This window comes from Emydura macquarii, unplaced genomic scaffold, assembly GCF_026122565.2.
Source record: "Emydura macquarii macquarii isolate MOO-44397 ecotype Brisbane River unplaced genomic scaffold, CSIRO-AGI_Emac_v2 contig_2473, whole genome shotgun sequence".
NCBI classification, from domain to species: domain Eukaryota; kingdom Metazoa; phylum Chordata; order Testudines; family Chelidae; genus Emydura; species Emydura macquarii.
The window spans coordinates 3,988,126-4,002,339 of NW_027132610.1; the positions used below are offsets into that span (position 1 = coordinate 3,988,126).

A 14,214-nucleotide genomic window follows, 5' to 3' on the forward strand; every position below is an offset into this window, starting at 1 on the left:
CTCCCAAAATTGATCATCGCATGATTTTAAGCCGCTCATGAATTTGGGTGCCTAACTCAGATTTTTTTTTTTAATATCTAGTGTTAATAAAGTTATCACCAACTTATTTCTCTCCCAATCAAGGAGCTAAGCCCAAGGAGTCCAGGAGATCTCATGGACATATTCAAGCCCCACTTAAGGAGCCCAGTGAGCACATACAATCATGTTTTAAACATCAGCATATTCTACTATGAGCTCATTTGCACCACAGGGACAAGCTGGAAATATGGCCAATCAGGACGGCGTGCATACTTTGCCCCTCCTCGTGGCCCCTCATTAGGCTATAGGAGGGTGGTGGCATCCTGACCACTCTCCATTCCTTGCACCACAGGGAACTAGACTGAGACTGATGATGAGGGGCAGAAGGTGGCTCATGGAATATGTCAGCTCCCACATCTCAAAGAACCGGTAAGTAACCACTGTATCTTCTTAGAGTGGTTGCAGATATATCTTCCACTCAGGGTGACTCATCAGCTGTTTCCACTGGAGGTGGATTTAGAGTCTAGTTAAATAATTACTGTATTGCTATTTTAGCAACATTTGCATCCCATCCGGATGCACAGTGATGTGTGAATGTACTGAGGACCATATGATGGCCCTATAAATGTCCAATATACGAACATCCCTCGGGAAAGTGACTGATGTAGCTTGAGCCCTGATTGAATGGGCTGAGAGTCTTTGAGAAAGGTGAGTATTGGATATACCATACACCATCGTCACACAGGAAGTGATCCATCTAGAGACTGGATTTTACTGCTTGGCTTTTTATACAATCCATAGAGGACACAAAAACAATGGGATCATCTGAAAGTTTGGTCCTGTCCAGATGGAAGGCGAACGACTTCCTAACATCTGAGGTACATGTACGGTCCTCATTCTTAACTAGAATGTGGCTTAAGAAAAAAAAGGGAGATACAATGTCTGATTGAAATGAAACAAACATTCGCACTACTTTGGTTAAAAATTTTGGATGTGGCTACAGGGTTATCCTGTCCTTGAAAAATATTGTGTAAGCCATCAAAGCTTGCAGTTCAGACTCTCTCCTGGCTGAGATAATGGCTATGAGGAAGATGATCTTCTGACTTAAGTGGGGCCAAGAACAAGGGCTCAAATGGCAGATCCATAAGAGCTCCACCAGCACAGTGTTAAGATCCCAGGTAGTCATTGCATCCCTAATAGGTGGAAAAAAGGCATGTCACTCCCTTCAGAAATCTAGTAACCATGGGATTGGATCACACAGCCCCCTTGGACTGAGAGATTGACAGCTGAGACCTTTGTAAGGTGAACTCTGAAGGAACTCATGGAAAGCCCTGAGGATTTCCAGTGAAGGAGATACTCTAGGATGTCCTGGGAATCCTTGCCTCTGAAAGTTGTATCCCATGATTAATAAACCACACAGAAAACCTCTTCCAATTAGCCCAGTAAGTTGCCGTAATTGACTGCTTTCTACTGTGAAGCAGAACCTCTTGAGCTGCCAAAGAACATACCCTCCCCTCTTGGTCTAATACAATATGCAAATTCTGTATTTTCTTTAGGGCTAACCCCAAGCTATGCAGTTTGGGGATCCCTTGCTTATGCTTAGAAATATTGCCATCTCCAAATTCCAAGCAACATAGGGATGAGGGCTTGTGCACATACCCTCTTCCTGGACATGGGGGAAGTAATCAGCAAAGTTGTTTGTTGACTGATGTTGCACAATGGTTTGTCTGGCCTTTTTTTGTTGGGGAGGAGATGACACCTCTTGTGGTAAACTAGCATTTCACACTTGGTAACACTTCTCTACTGACAGTGTGGGTTTACAGACTTAGCAAACACTTTTATAGTTACAGAGTAAACACTTGTAATATTATCTTTTAACATGGGATACAGATATTATAAATTAGATGAATGCATGCAGCATCCTACAAACATTTCATAAAGTCTAAACACTAAACACATTCTTATAACTAATATCTATTTTAACAATACTAACACACAGACGTGCCACTGGTTTCTAGCTATGCATTTGTCAGTGTTCAGTGAAGCTCAGTGGCCTTGGCATGAGTTGGCACCTGGTCTACCAGCTACACAGTCCAATTTCAGCCTTAACTGACGAGGGCATAGGTGCAATCTTGCATACCTGGTTACATAACTATAAAAGGCCATCTCAAGAAAGTCCAAGCTGTGGTGAATGGGTGAGATTTGAGGGACATGCGCAAGTCATGGATCACTTGAAACCTCTGTTGAGGAAGAAAATATGTCAAATTCTGAGTCAAATAGGGCCACAATGCACTCGAGCCTCTGAGTGGAATAAGTGTTGATTTTTCCTTACTTAGAATGAGTCCCAGACGATTGAAAAGGTGGATGATGAACCTGATGTGGCACCAAACCTGGTCCTGGGAAGAACATCAAATGGGTACAAGAACTGCGACATCGCCTCCCAATTAAGAAAATCAAACATTTTGCTAAGAAGGCTTGCTGATTCTCTGTCCTCATGCAGAGCAAGGCAGTAGAATAAATCTCTCTCTCTTTAATGAATCCAAGTCTCTTAGCCTATTTTTCTTTGGGGGGATTCAACCTACATTTCTCCTGCTATGATCTCTCATTAGCAGCTGTGGCAACTAGGGAGTTCAGTGCGGCATGGCAGTAGAAACGCTTGAATCCTTGAGAAGTGAAACATTACTGTTTAACAGTACATTTTGCTGTTGAAGTTAGAGACACTGGTGTGAGCCACCAGTGCAGAAAGACATCATCAATCAGGAGGGCTACCCTTCTCACCACAGATGCTTGGCGTATGCCCAATAACTTGTGGGTATTTTCCTGTACCAGTTCACTTTCAAGACACAGGGCTGTAGCCATTTTCCTCAGTAAGTATTGGTAGGATTTAAAATCCAGTGTGACTGGGGAAGATTAAGTTGGCACCATTGATCATACAAAGAGGGCAAAGAATCACTGGAGCTGATGGCACCTCTTGAGGCAGAGGTTGATTGTCTGGAAAGGGCTCCCCTAGAAGAAGAGGTTCAGGAGTATGGGTATCTTCCTGTATCTGCATCATAGGTGGCTCTGGAGTTTGGTCTGCCTCATGACCAGGAGATCTATCCTTAGAGCAAGGTGGAGATCCTGAGCTGTTGGAGAGAGGTTCCAGAGTGGCCCCTGTAGAAGGGATACAGCAGGGGAGGCCAGTATATGTTGGACCAGGATGGTCTGTCCTTGTTACAAGAGTGGCTGCACTCTCAGTATTGATGTTTGTCCACTAGTCAACACTTGGATGACTTGCGCAACCTCTTTCATCAAGACAGAGAGAAAGAAGAGCTGGAGGACTCCAACTCAGAACTGGATTAGTCTTCTGAGTAGTCCATGAGCATCGGTGAAGCCCACCCCAGCTGGATACCAATATCTGTCTATTGACCAACGAAGGGGTGGCTACCATGAGTACTGGGGATGGAACCTCAGTTGCCACTATAAGGGAATCACAGGAGGTAAAGGGCCACATGAGTGGGTCTGGTACTGAGAAGGAGTGTACTGCCTGATAGAATCAGTCCACACTCCGAAAAACAACTCTGTACTGATGTCACAGGTATCAAGGTCATAGGTGCTGCACACACTGAGAACAAAGGGTGCATTGGTACCAGCTCCATAGGCACGAAGACCACGGACAGGTCCTGTTTCTTCATCAGTACTGGGGCAGTCAGTATTTGCAAACTGTCCTAAAGTTAAAGGAGCTGATGGACCTGGAATTGCTGTGGGTATTGACGTAGAGCTGACCTGAGTAATTGGAGATGCTAGCACAGAGAAATAAATCTGATGCTGCCATAAAGGCTTATGAGATGATAGGTACCAAAAGGAACAGTGCCAGACAGTGTACAGTGACATCTGTAGGTACCAGACTTGACAGCAGTCTCTCAGACTGTTCCTGTGAACACTATGGTACCAGAAGCCTCCCACCTCATTACCAGGGAGACAGGTTGATGGCCTGGCTCTACCCTGGGTACCTGGGTCTTGATGTTGCTGACAATCTGTTCTGGATAAAGAGGAGGATGAATCTCTCTTCAATTTCTGCTTGCTCGGATTAGTTTTATGGGCCTTATAGGGAAAGTGAACAAGCTCTTTCCCTTCTTCGGGGAGAATCAGAGTCCAGGGGTCCACCCGGGAACTACAATAGAAGTAGAAGGTGCCTGAAGACGGCTGGCTGAATGATCCAACAAATACCCCGATGCCAAGGCAGGCTTTGCAGCCTGTTCCATCAGGTGATGTTTCAGGTAAAGGTCTTTGGAAATCAGTGTTAACTTTTTTAGTGAACATTAGATATTGTACCTTATCTTAACATGTTCCTCATGGAGACACAGTAAGCAGCATACGTGCAGGTCACTATTAGGAACAGACACCCTACATAATACATGGTGCTTAAAACCTGGAGAACGCAGCATAGCCTACTAAAACTCTCTAAAAACTAATGTTACACTATACTACACAATAGGTAGTGACTGCTACTATTTGCACTACAAAGTCTCAGCAAGTAGCTGTGACAGAGGAAATAAACTAAGGAGAGAACTGCAGTGGGAGCTCAGACTTAGACTGCTGATAGTGAGAAGGAATGGGGTTGGGGATCTGTGAACCACTACCCTTATGTAGCCTCAGGAGGGACCACAAGGAGGTGCACTGTCCCAGTGGGTATTACTGCAGGGGGAAAAGTCTCTGGCTCTCGGTGTGCTAAGGACAAACAATATCTGAGTGGACTACGTCTGCAACCACTCAAAGAATCACCACCTTTTTTCCCCACCTCTCAATTTGACCCTTAGCTGTAAAGTTCCTAAACTGATTTAGCAACCATTTGAGGAGACAAGCACTGCTGGACACTCCTGAGAGAAAAACCCGGACCTCTGACCTTAAGGAAGGTGGGAGCAAAAGAGAGGAGCAACAGGAAAAAGAGATATGTGAGAACTTCAGAACTCTTTTCCATAGAAAGGTGCTTCAAGAAAACTTGATTTATGTCAATGTGAGCATAGCGGGAGCCATAAAACCTAAGTAATACAATTCTATGTATAGTGATTTTAGAAGGTTAATATGGGACAAATTTGTAATATGGAAGAAAGAAATTTTCCACAGCACCAGTCTAGGCACGTGTTATTGTATTCCTAGAAACCTTAAGCTAATACATATCTAAAAATAACATGATCAGACCCTTAATTGATTTTAAACAACCATTCCAACTACAGAAGCCAGGATGGAAGTCCTACTGGAGTCAAATTTGTTTCACAGCTCTAAAATATATTTTGGCAAAAATCTGATCAGCAAATTTGTTTTGGTTCTACAAAACTGCTGAATGTCATGATGAACAATTCATGAAGTAATCTATATTTGTAATGAAAAATCAATAGTGAACAAGTAAAGACTTACTACAATGAAGCCATGTTCCAAAGAAAAAGCAGGTAAACTGAAAATCCCACTTCTTCTGAAATTAGTTAACAGTTTCTTCATGTCTCTTACTTGCATAGTAAAAATAATTAATTGCTGCCAAATACTGTACTATAACTATTGCATTTCAGCTAGGTATACCAGTAACCTTAACATTATTCTGCATGCAAATTATCTTTTGAACATTGTTTAAAAGTGGGAAAATACCCCCATACCTGATGCAAACACACTAACGTGTAGAATGCTTCACCTGCTGCAGTTGTCATCTCCGTATTGTGCTTTTGTAGTACCAGCATATCAAAGACCATCTGAAGTGACAAAACCAAGTATTTATTTATCTAAAATGTAGACTGTCAGGCTGCCAACATGTAACAAAGTAGAAAGGGAAATCTTGTCTGAGAAGCTAAAAGGATCAGATCTACTGAAGAACCCCTCCTGACACAAGTCTAAGTCCTTTATGGATCTGGGAACAATATAAGTTATTGAATAAGGATTTCTGGAAATATTTATCGCTTGTGCTTTTAGAGTTAGAAGACAATGGAGAACTATTACAGTGTTATGTAAATGTGACTTGTTTGCAGTGCAAAGGGCATATTTACTAAGTTTGTCTTTGGAAATGTTTTTTGTTAGAATAACTTACAATGGGGATTTTCTGGGCAGAAGATTTGATTATTAGGAAGAGGAGAAACTGCATTTTCTTGAACAAACCGAAAGGAATATAGATCCTATTGTGAATTAACTGTCTACTAAGTGATACACTCAAACACCAACAAGCTGTAAAAGGTGCAAATTTTAAGATAACCATGTCCTTGCCTTCACCCAAAATTAAACACTCTCAATATTCTCTTAATTTGTAACAGTCACGTATCATCCTTTATTCATATGTGGATATGTTTAAAAAGACTGAGGAGGGACCCAATAAAAGTCTTCAAATAAGTATGGGCTGTTATAAAGGGAACAGTAATCAATTGCTTTCCATGTCCCCTGACAGTAGGACAAGAAATAATAGGCCACCTCTGCAGCAAGGGAGATTTAGGTTCGATATTATGAAAAATCTTTCTAACTACAAGAATAGTTAAGCATGAGACAGGATTCCATGAGAGGTTGTGGAATCTCCATCACTGGAGGTTTTCAAGAACAGGTTAGACAAACATGTCAGGAATAGCCTAGGTATATTTGGTCCTGCCTCAGCACACCAAGCTGGACTAGATGACCTCTCAAGATCCCTTCTGGACCTACATTTTTATGATTCTATAAACAAAGGGAAGAAGGTTTTTGCTTTTCCAGAATAAAATGGGGAGCCCATTCATCAGGTTTGTTAAAGATGCTGTGACTTTGGAGAATCCTAAAGCTCAATGAAAACTAACTAGGTGAGGGAATGACTAAATGGGGTGAAGTCAGAGAATTGAAGGTAGAAATTTAGGGAAGGGATGGAAAAACAAGTACGACCATTTGGAAGATAACTGCTTTATCAACCTTTATTTAAGGCTCGTTGCTCACTCGTCTCTGGCTGGGATGATTTAGTTGGGATTGGTCCTGCTTTGATCAGGGAGTTGGACTAGATGACCTCCTGAGGTCCCTTCCAACCCTAATCGTCTATGATTCTTAGCCTGACTGAAGAGTTACCAAGTCAGCTACCTTCAAAAGAGGAGACGCAATGAGCAATCCCCATGAAGCTGTGATGTCAATGAGCTTGCTATGAGAAAATTAAGATCCCAATAAAGACTTGGTCTATGCTGAAAGCGTAAGGTAAGAAATTTTTTATTAAACATTTAACTGGGGTTGAGCACACAGATTTTCCTACCACCCAACTCATGGCTGCTCCCAATTTACTTTAAAGACCTAGCTGAACAAGGTGGAGTAGGTAGTCCAGAACAGTAGACACTGAACATGACATTGGATTAAGATGCTACATAATTTTCTTTAAATAAAAGACCAACCAGAGCAGCAGCATCCTCTATTTGTTTTAGTAATCATCTATTCCATTTCTCCTACCTATTCCTATTACTTCTTGTCCATTCCATCTTTTAGCTTACAAGCAACCTTGCCCATACTGTTTCAGTTCTTTGTGTTATCTACTCAGGCTTCACAGTGACTTATTAAAATCATTTAAGATTCACTTTGAAGCCCACGCACATAACACAAAAACATGAACTACAGATTGAAAATTTCCAGGTCTGCCACTGATTTGGCATGAGTTTGGGCAAATTGCTTCTTCTCGCTGTGCCTCTACTTCCCCTTCCATCCATTGTCAGTCTTGTCTTAATAGACTATAAGCTCTTTAGAGCAAGGACTGTCTCCTACACTGTTTGTACAGTGCTTAGCCTAATGGGCATTTATCTCTATTGGAGCCTCCAGATACTACTGTAATACAAATAATAAATAAAATATGGCAGTGTAATTTGCAAATGGATATTTTACCTTAAGAAAGTGCCTTGTTGCTAGAAAGAGTGATGAGTCTGTTTCTTGTGCTTTTGCACATTGTTCTGCTAATGGTGTTAAAGCCTCCAGACAGAGTTGGCAAACCTCAGAACTCATCCTGATAATCGAAGTGTCAAAGAATAAACATCAAAGAATAAAAGTCAGATTTTCTTTTTAAGTTGTGGTAAATTTCTAAGCAGCATTATTAGAAAATGTTTTAATGAGTACATGTCCCAGGACTTCATTTTTTTTTTTTTACTGGAGTGATTTAACAAAAGGATAAGAATCTATTGCATCTTTGTTACCTTCTTTTATTGGGTATACACTGTAAAAAACTCAGTCATCTGTGACCTGTTTTCAGAAACAGTCCCTTATGGTCAAGCTTCTAATTTGCTTTTGACACAGGCTGAACGTTAGTGAAAATAGTATTCCCTGTTGTAACATGAGAGCCCACTGGCAATGTGACAGGAAATACTCTGGAGTCAGCCCAGTAGAACAGCAGCAGTATTTTGCATTACCAGCTGACAAACTAAATCAGGAATAGTTTGGGATACCACCTGAAGGCTTATGAAGTCAGATGTGCTGTGAGATGAAGTAGAAGGGAGGCGGCAATAGTGGTTGCCAATAAGAATATACACATATTAAACCACTTAAAAGCTACATTAAAGAAATGTTATGGGTCTAATTAAATTCAATTAAGGCTAGAAACTCAGGTGACATTCCAATAACTCCAATAATAATCAAACAGAATGCAAGGGCAAAATTGAGAGACAAAACTAATATATAAGCAGAGATTAACAGAAGGGGGAAAATGGAAAAAAGTGAAGAAAGCTAAAATTTCTTCATAAAAAAAGGAAAGGCATTTTTTAAGATGGACACCCATTCATTGCAAAGGATACGATGACATCCCTAACTCCAATGAGTACATTAGGCTCTTAAAAAGGTCTTCTGGAAGCTGAGGAATTTTCTCAGGGAATATCTCACAGATGAAGGTGATTAATTTGTAGTACTGATTACACAGGGATGGAAACTGTCAAAAGAAATATATTGGCAATTTTAGACTCAAACAATTCTGTTTTAATACTGCTCCCAAATTTCTGTGGAACAAAGAGACAGGACTGAGAGTGATGTACTCTGCTGAAAAGAAAGGTAATTATTAGCAGATGTAAACTTCAGTGTTATGGTCATTAGCATGTTGCCATTTCATTCATTTGATTATTACTGTCATATCCAAGACACGTGTATAGGACAGGAAAGGCTGTAAAAAGCCAAAAAAAATTATACGGCATTATCCTAATAAAGGAATATAAAAGTGAAGATCAATCACAAATACAGAATATACCATACTATATGTTTTTCAAAATGTGAATAATTTTAATAATTTTCAAATATGGGGAAGAGCAAAGTAGTGAATCAAACTTTCACAAGGCAAATGAAAAGAAAAGCCACAAGAGATGGGATCCACAACGGGAGAAAAAGGTGACAAGTGAATGAACAGCAGTTGCAGATACTTTTAATATCATAATGCATTCCCCAAGAAAGGGCATAAAACCCCCCAGGGGGCAATTATGTTCCTTTCTAACTTCCATCAGTTAGTTGTTGATTTATGCCATGCAATATGAAGATTTTTATCCTTTTTTATCCTGTCTAATGTAACTGTAGACATTCTCATTCTCCATATAAATGTCTAATCTTTTTTTAATTCTATGACAAAATCTCAACTCAATTCAAAATAAGACTTGCAGAAAGATTTCTTAAAAAGACAATCTTTGTCTAGGTCCTCCATGTATCTCTCTCTTCTTAGGTTATCAGTAGCCAGAGAAAAAACAAGGTTACTTACCAGTAACTGATGTTCTTCGAGATGTGTTGCTCATGTCCATTCCACTATAGGTGTGTGCACGCCTCCATGCACGGTTCCCAGAATTTTTTTCCCCATAGGGCCAGAGCCCCGCGCACATGCCGGCCCTACGTCCCCTCCGTCCCTTCTTTCTGCCAACTCTGGCAGCAGGGATGAGGGGTGGGTTGTGGAATGGACATGAGCAACACATCTCGAAGAACATCAGTTACTGGTAAGTAATCTTGTTTTCTCCTTTGAGTGATTGCTCATGTCCATTCCACTATAGGTGACTAACAACCAATACCTTCGGAGGTGGGTCAGAGTTACTGGCGAGCTACCCTCAGCACCACTCTGCTGAATCACACGTCCTCTCTCACCTGCTGGACGATGGCATAGTAGGACGTGAAGGTATGCACCGATGACCAGGTGGCGGCTTTGCAGATGTCTGGCAGGGGCACTCTCTCCAGGAAGGCTGTAGATGAGGCGTGAGCTCTGGTTGAGTGTGCTGTGATAGTTCCCGGAAATGGCACCCTCATCTGCTTGTAGCAGAACTTGATGCATGATGTAATCCACGAGGAGATGCGCTGGGTGGAGACAGGTGAGCCTTTCATCCGGTCAGCCACTGCGACGAAAAGCTGCGTCGATTTCCGGAATGGCTTTGTACGCTCGATGTAGAAGGCCAGGGCTTGTCTCACGTCCAGCGAATGCCATCTCCTCTTCTCCTCTGAACCGTGCGGTTTGGGGAAAAACACAGGGAGAAAAATATCTTCATTACAATGAAATTGGGAAACACCTTGGGCAGGAAGGCTGGATGCAGCCTCAACTGTACCTTATCCTTACAGAATACTGTATAAGGGGGTTCCGAGGTCAAGGCCCTAATCTTGGAGACCTTCCTAGCTGAGGTAATGGCCACCAGGAAGGCTACCTTCCATGAAAGCATGAGCAGAGGGCATGAAGCCATGGGTTCAAAGGGGGGCCCTGTGAGTCTTGAGAGGACCAGGTTGAGATCACAGGGAGGCACCGGGTCACGGACCTGCGGATAAAGCCTCTCCACCCCCTTGAGGAACCTGACCGACATGGGATGGGAGAACAGCAATCTCCCCTCTAGCGGCTGATGGAAGGCCGAAATGGCTGCCAGGTGAATCTTCAGTGAGGCCAGCACCAGACCCTGGAACTTTAGCTGGAGCAGGTACTCCAGGATCGCCTGTATAGGTGAGAGGCTGGGCGGAATACCCCGGGACTTCGCCGAACAGGTAAACCATCTCCACTTAGCCTGATACATGACCTGTGTAGAAGGCTTCCTGCTGCCAAGCAGGCTCTTTCTCCCTTCATCAACCACAGAGGCTCCAGGCCTTGAGGTGCACGGAGTCCAGGTCTGGGTGCAACAGGCAGCCATGGTCCTCGTATAGAAGGTTGTGCCGACTCGGGAGCTCCAGGGGTGTGGTGATCGAAAGATCCAGCAGCATGCTGAACCAGTGCTGTCTCAGCCAGGCTGGAGCGATGAGTATAACATCCACTGTGTCCCTCTATTTTCAGCAGGACCTTGAGCAGGAGCAGATGGATGGGAATGCGTACATGGAGGGTCCCCGTCCAGATGAGGAACGCGTCAGAAATCAACCAGGTCTTGCGACCCCGGAGCAAGCAGAACCTCGGACACTTTGTTCTGGGTCGACGCAAACAGGTCCAGCTGGGGAACTCCCCACTTCTGGAAGATCATGGCCGCCACCTCTGGGTGTAGCGACCAGTCATGGCGGGGTAGAAACGACCTGCTGAGGCGATCCACCTCATCGTTCCTCACTCCCAGGAGGCGAGAGGCCGTCAGATGGAAATCGTGCCTCATGACAAGGTCCCACAGATGGATAGCCTCCTCGCAGAGGGCTGAGGAGCGCATCCCCTCTCACCCGCCTGTTTATGTAAAACACGGCTGCGGTGTTGTCCGTCAGCACCTGCACCACTCTGCTTGTCAGGAATCGGAGGAACACCTTGCACGCTAGGCAAATGGCCCTCAGTTCCTTCACTTTGATGTGCAGGCGCCTCTCCGCCCCCAACCAGAGTCCCTGAGTGCTGAGGATGACGCTGATGTGGGCTCCCCATTCTACGTCCGAAGCGTCAGAAATTAGGGTGACCAACGGGACCGGGTCCCCGAACGGAACAACCTTCATCACTGCCATTGGAGTCAGCCACCAGTCTAGGGAGGCTAAGACGGTCGGGGGAACTGTGACCACCCAGTCCAATGGGTATCTGCTCGGCACATATACCGAGGCCAACCATGCCTGAAGCAGTCTGAGCCTCAGGCGAGCTAGTCTCACTATGTACGTGCAGGCTGCCTTGTGGCCTAACAGCTGTAGGCAGTGCCTAGCTGTTGTCGTGGGGCATCAGTGCAGCTGGGAGATAATAGAAACCATCACCTCAAAACGTGGCTGAGGCAGGAAGGCTCTGGCCTGGGAAGTGTCCGGGGTAGACCCAATGAATTCTATGCATTGCACTGGGGTCAGTGTGGACTTCTGCTCGTTTACGAGTAGCCCCAACCTGCGGCACAGAGAGCAAGTGAGGGTCACGCTCTCCTGCACTTGGGACCTGGACCTGCCCCTGATCAGCCAATCGTCCAGGTAAGGAAAAATTTGCAGACCTTTTCGTCTCACGTGGGCAGCCACTACCACCATGCACTTGGTGAACACCCTTGGATCTGAAGACAGGTCAAACGGCAGGGCTGTAAACTGGCAGTGGGAGCCAGCCACCATGAAGCGAAGAAAGCGCCTGGGGCTGGGGAAGATAGACACATAAAAATATGCGTCCTTGAGATCAAGGGCGGCATACCAGTCTCCTGGATCCAGGGAAGGGATTATGGAAGCTAGGGAGACCATGCGAAACCTGAGCCGTTTGACATATTTGTTTAGATGACGCAGATCTAATATGAGTCTCAGACCACCCCTTCACCTTGGGGATGAGGAAATACCTCAAATAAAACCCCTTCCCTCTTGTGGGACCATTTCCACCGCTCCCAGACTGAGGAGGGTGTCCACCTCCTGTAAGAGGAATTGCTCGTGAGAGGGGTCCCTGAAGAGGAATGGAGGGGGAGGATTGTTGGGGAGGGTAGATGTAAACTGCAGGGCATAGCCCCCCAAGACTATCCCAGGGATCCAATGGTCCAAAGTGATTTTTGCCCATTCAGGGTAGAAGGGCCTTAACCTGTTTAGGAAGGGGTGGGACGGATCCAGGAGAGCAATCAGGGCGCCACCCTCGGGCGCACCATCAAAATTGTCTCCTTTGATTACCTGACCTCCTGGGGGGCCCTTGCTGGGGAGCTGAGGACGAGCTAGGGGGCTGATTTCTTCTTCTAAACCCCCTATTTCTATCCCTGTGCCTATAGGGTTGGAAAAGCCCGAGCTGAGGCTTTGGTTGCTGCTGCGCCTGGGGCAGTGACTGACGTCTGGAAAACTGGGGCATGTACAGGCCCAGGGAGAGAAGCGTGGCCCTGGAGTCCTTCAGACTGTGCAATTTTGCATCAGTCTGGTCCAAGAATAAGGCCAACCCATCAAAGGGGAGGTCCTCGATAGACTGTTGCACCTCCTGGGACAGGCCGGAGGATTGCAGCCACGAGCACCTTCACATTCAGATGGCGGAGGCTATAACCCTGCCCACCGAGTCAGCAGCATCACAGGACGTCTGGAGTGCTGTTCGAGCTACTGCGGTTCCCTCCTCCACGATAGTATTAATGTCTGCAGCCTGGTCCAGGGGCAGGGCCTCGGCAAAACACCTGAGGGAGTTCCACAGGTTGAAATAATATCTGCCCAGGAGGGCCTGATGGTTGGCAATCCTGAACTGAAGGCTTGCCGTGAAATAAATCTTTCTTCCAAATATGTCCAGCTTCTTGTTGTTGCTCTTGGGAATCGACCCTGGATGACCTTGCCTGTCTCACTGGTTAGCAGCATCTACTACCAGGGTTCCCGGGGTGGGGGGTGTGAACAAATACTCAAACCCCTCGGCCGGGACGTAATATTTCTTCTCGGCCATCTTTGTGACGTAGGGGCGACCGAGGAAGGAGTTTGCCACAGGGCCTTTACAATCTTAAGGACCCCTTCGTGGACTAGGAGGGCCACTCGCACTGGGGCAACCACCGCCAGCACAATAAAGAGACTATCTGCAGCCTCTATTAGTTCCTCCACCTCCAGTCCCAGTTTGGAGGCCACCCTCTTGAGCAGCTTTTGGTGCACCCTGAAATCCTCCAGTGGTGCAAAGTGATCCCGGGAGACTGCTTCGTCAGGTGAGGAGGAAGAGGACTGCTGAGGTGCAGCCTGCAGGGGTGCCCCCTCCTGGCAAAGGGTTGTACCTGCTAAGCTTCCCTCCAAGGGGTCCGACTACTCGTCTGAAGAGTGGTGCCGATGGGCCTTGTCCTGTGATGGGGGCACGGGCTACACCCTGATGACTTAATGGATTGGGTCCCTGGCCCCACCTGGATACCCCACGGGGTCCAATAAGGCCATTGTTGCGGCCATTGTCCCTGGGCCCAACCCAGGGCTAAC

General features: G+C 45.3%; 1 protein-coding gene across 2 annotated transcripts in view; it reads right to left on the reverse strand.

The window, feature by feature from the left end:
* Nucleotides 1-14,214, reverse strand: part of XPO4 (exportin 4) — a 114,158-nt gene that overhangs the window by 12,651 nt on the left and 87,293 nt on the right. For both annotated transcript variants that reach the window (XM_067562852.1, XM_067562853.1), the window contains exons 20-22: nucleotides 8,754-8,884; nucleotides 7,855-7,972; nucleotides 5,649-5,741 (exon numbers count right to left, since the gene is read on the reverse strand). In XM_067562852.1, the coding sequence (XP_067418953.1) occupies nucleotides 5,649-5,741; nucleotides 7,855-7,972; nucleotides 8,754-8,884 (342 nt within the window). The remainder of the gene's footprint in view (nucleotides 1-5,648; nucleotides 5,742-7,854; nucleotides 7,973-8,753; nucleotides 8,885-14,214) is intronic.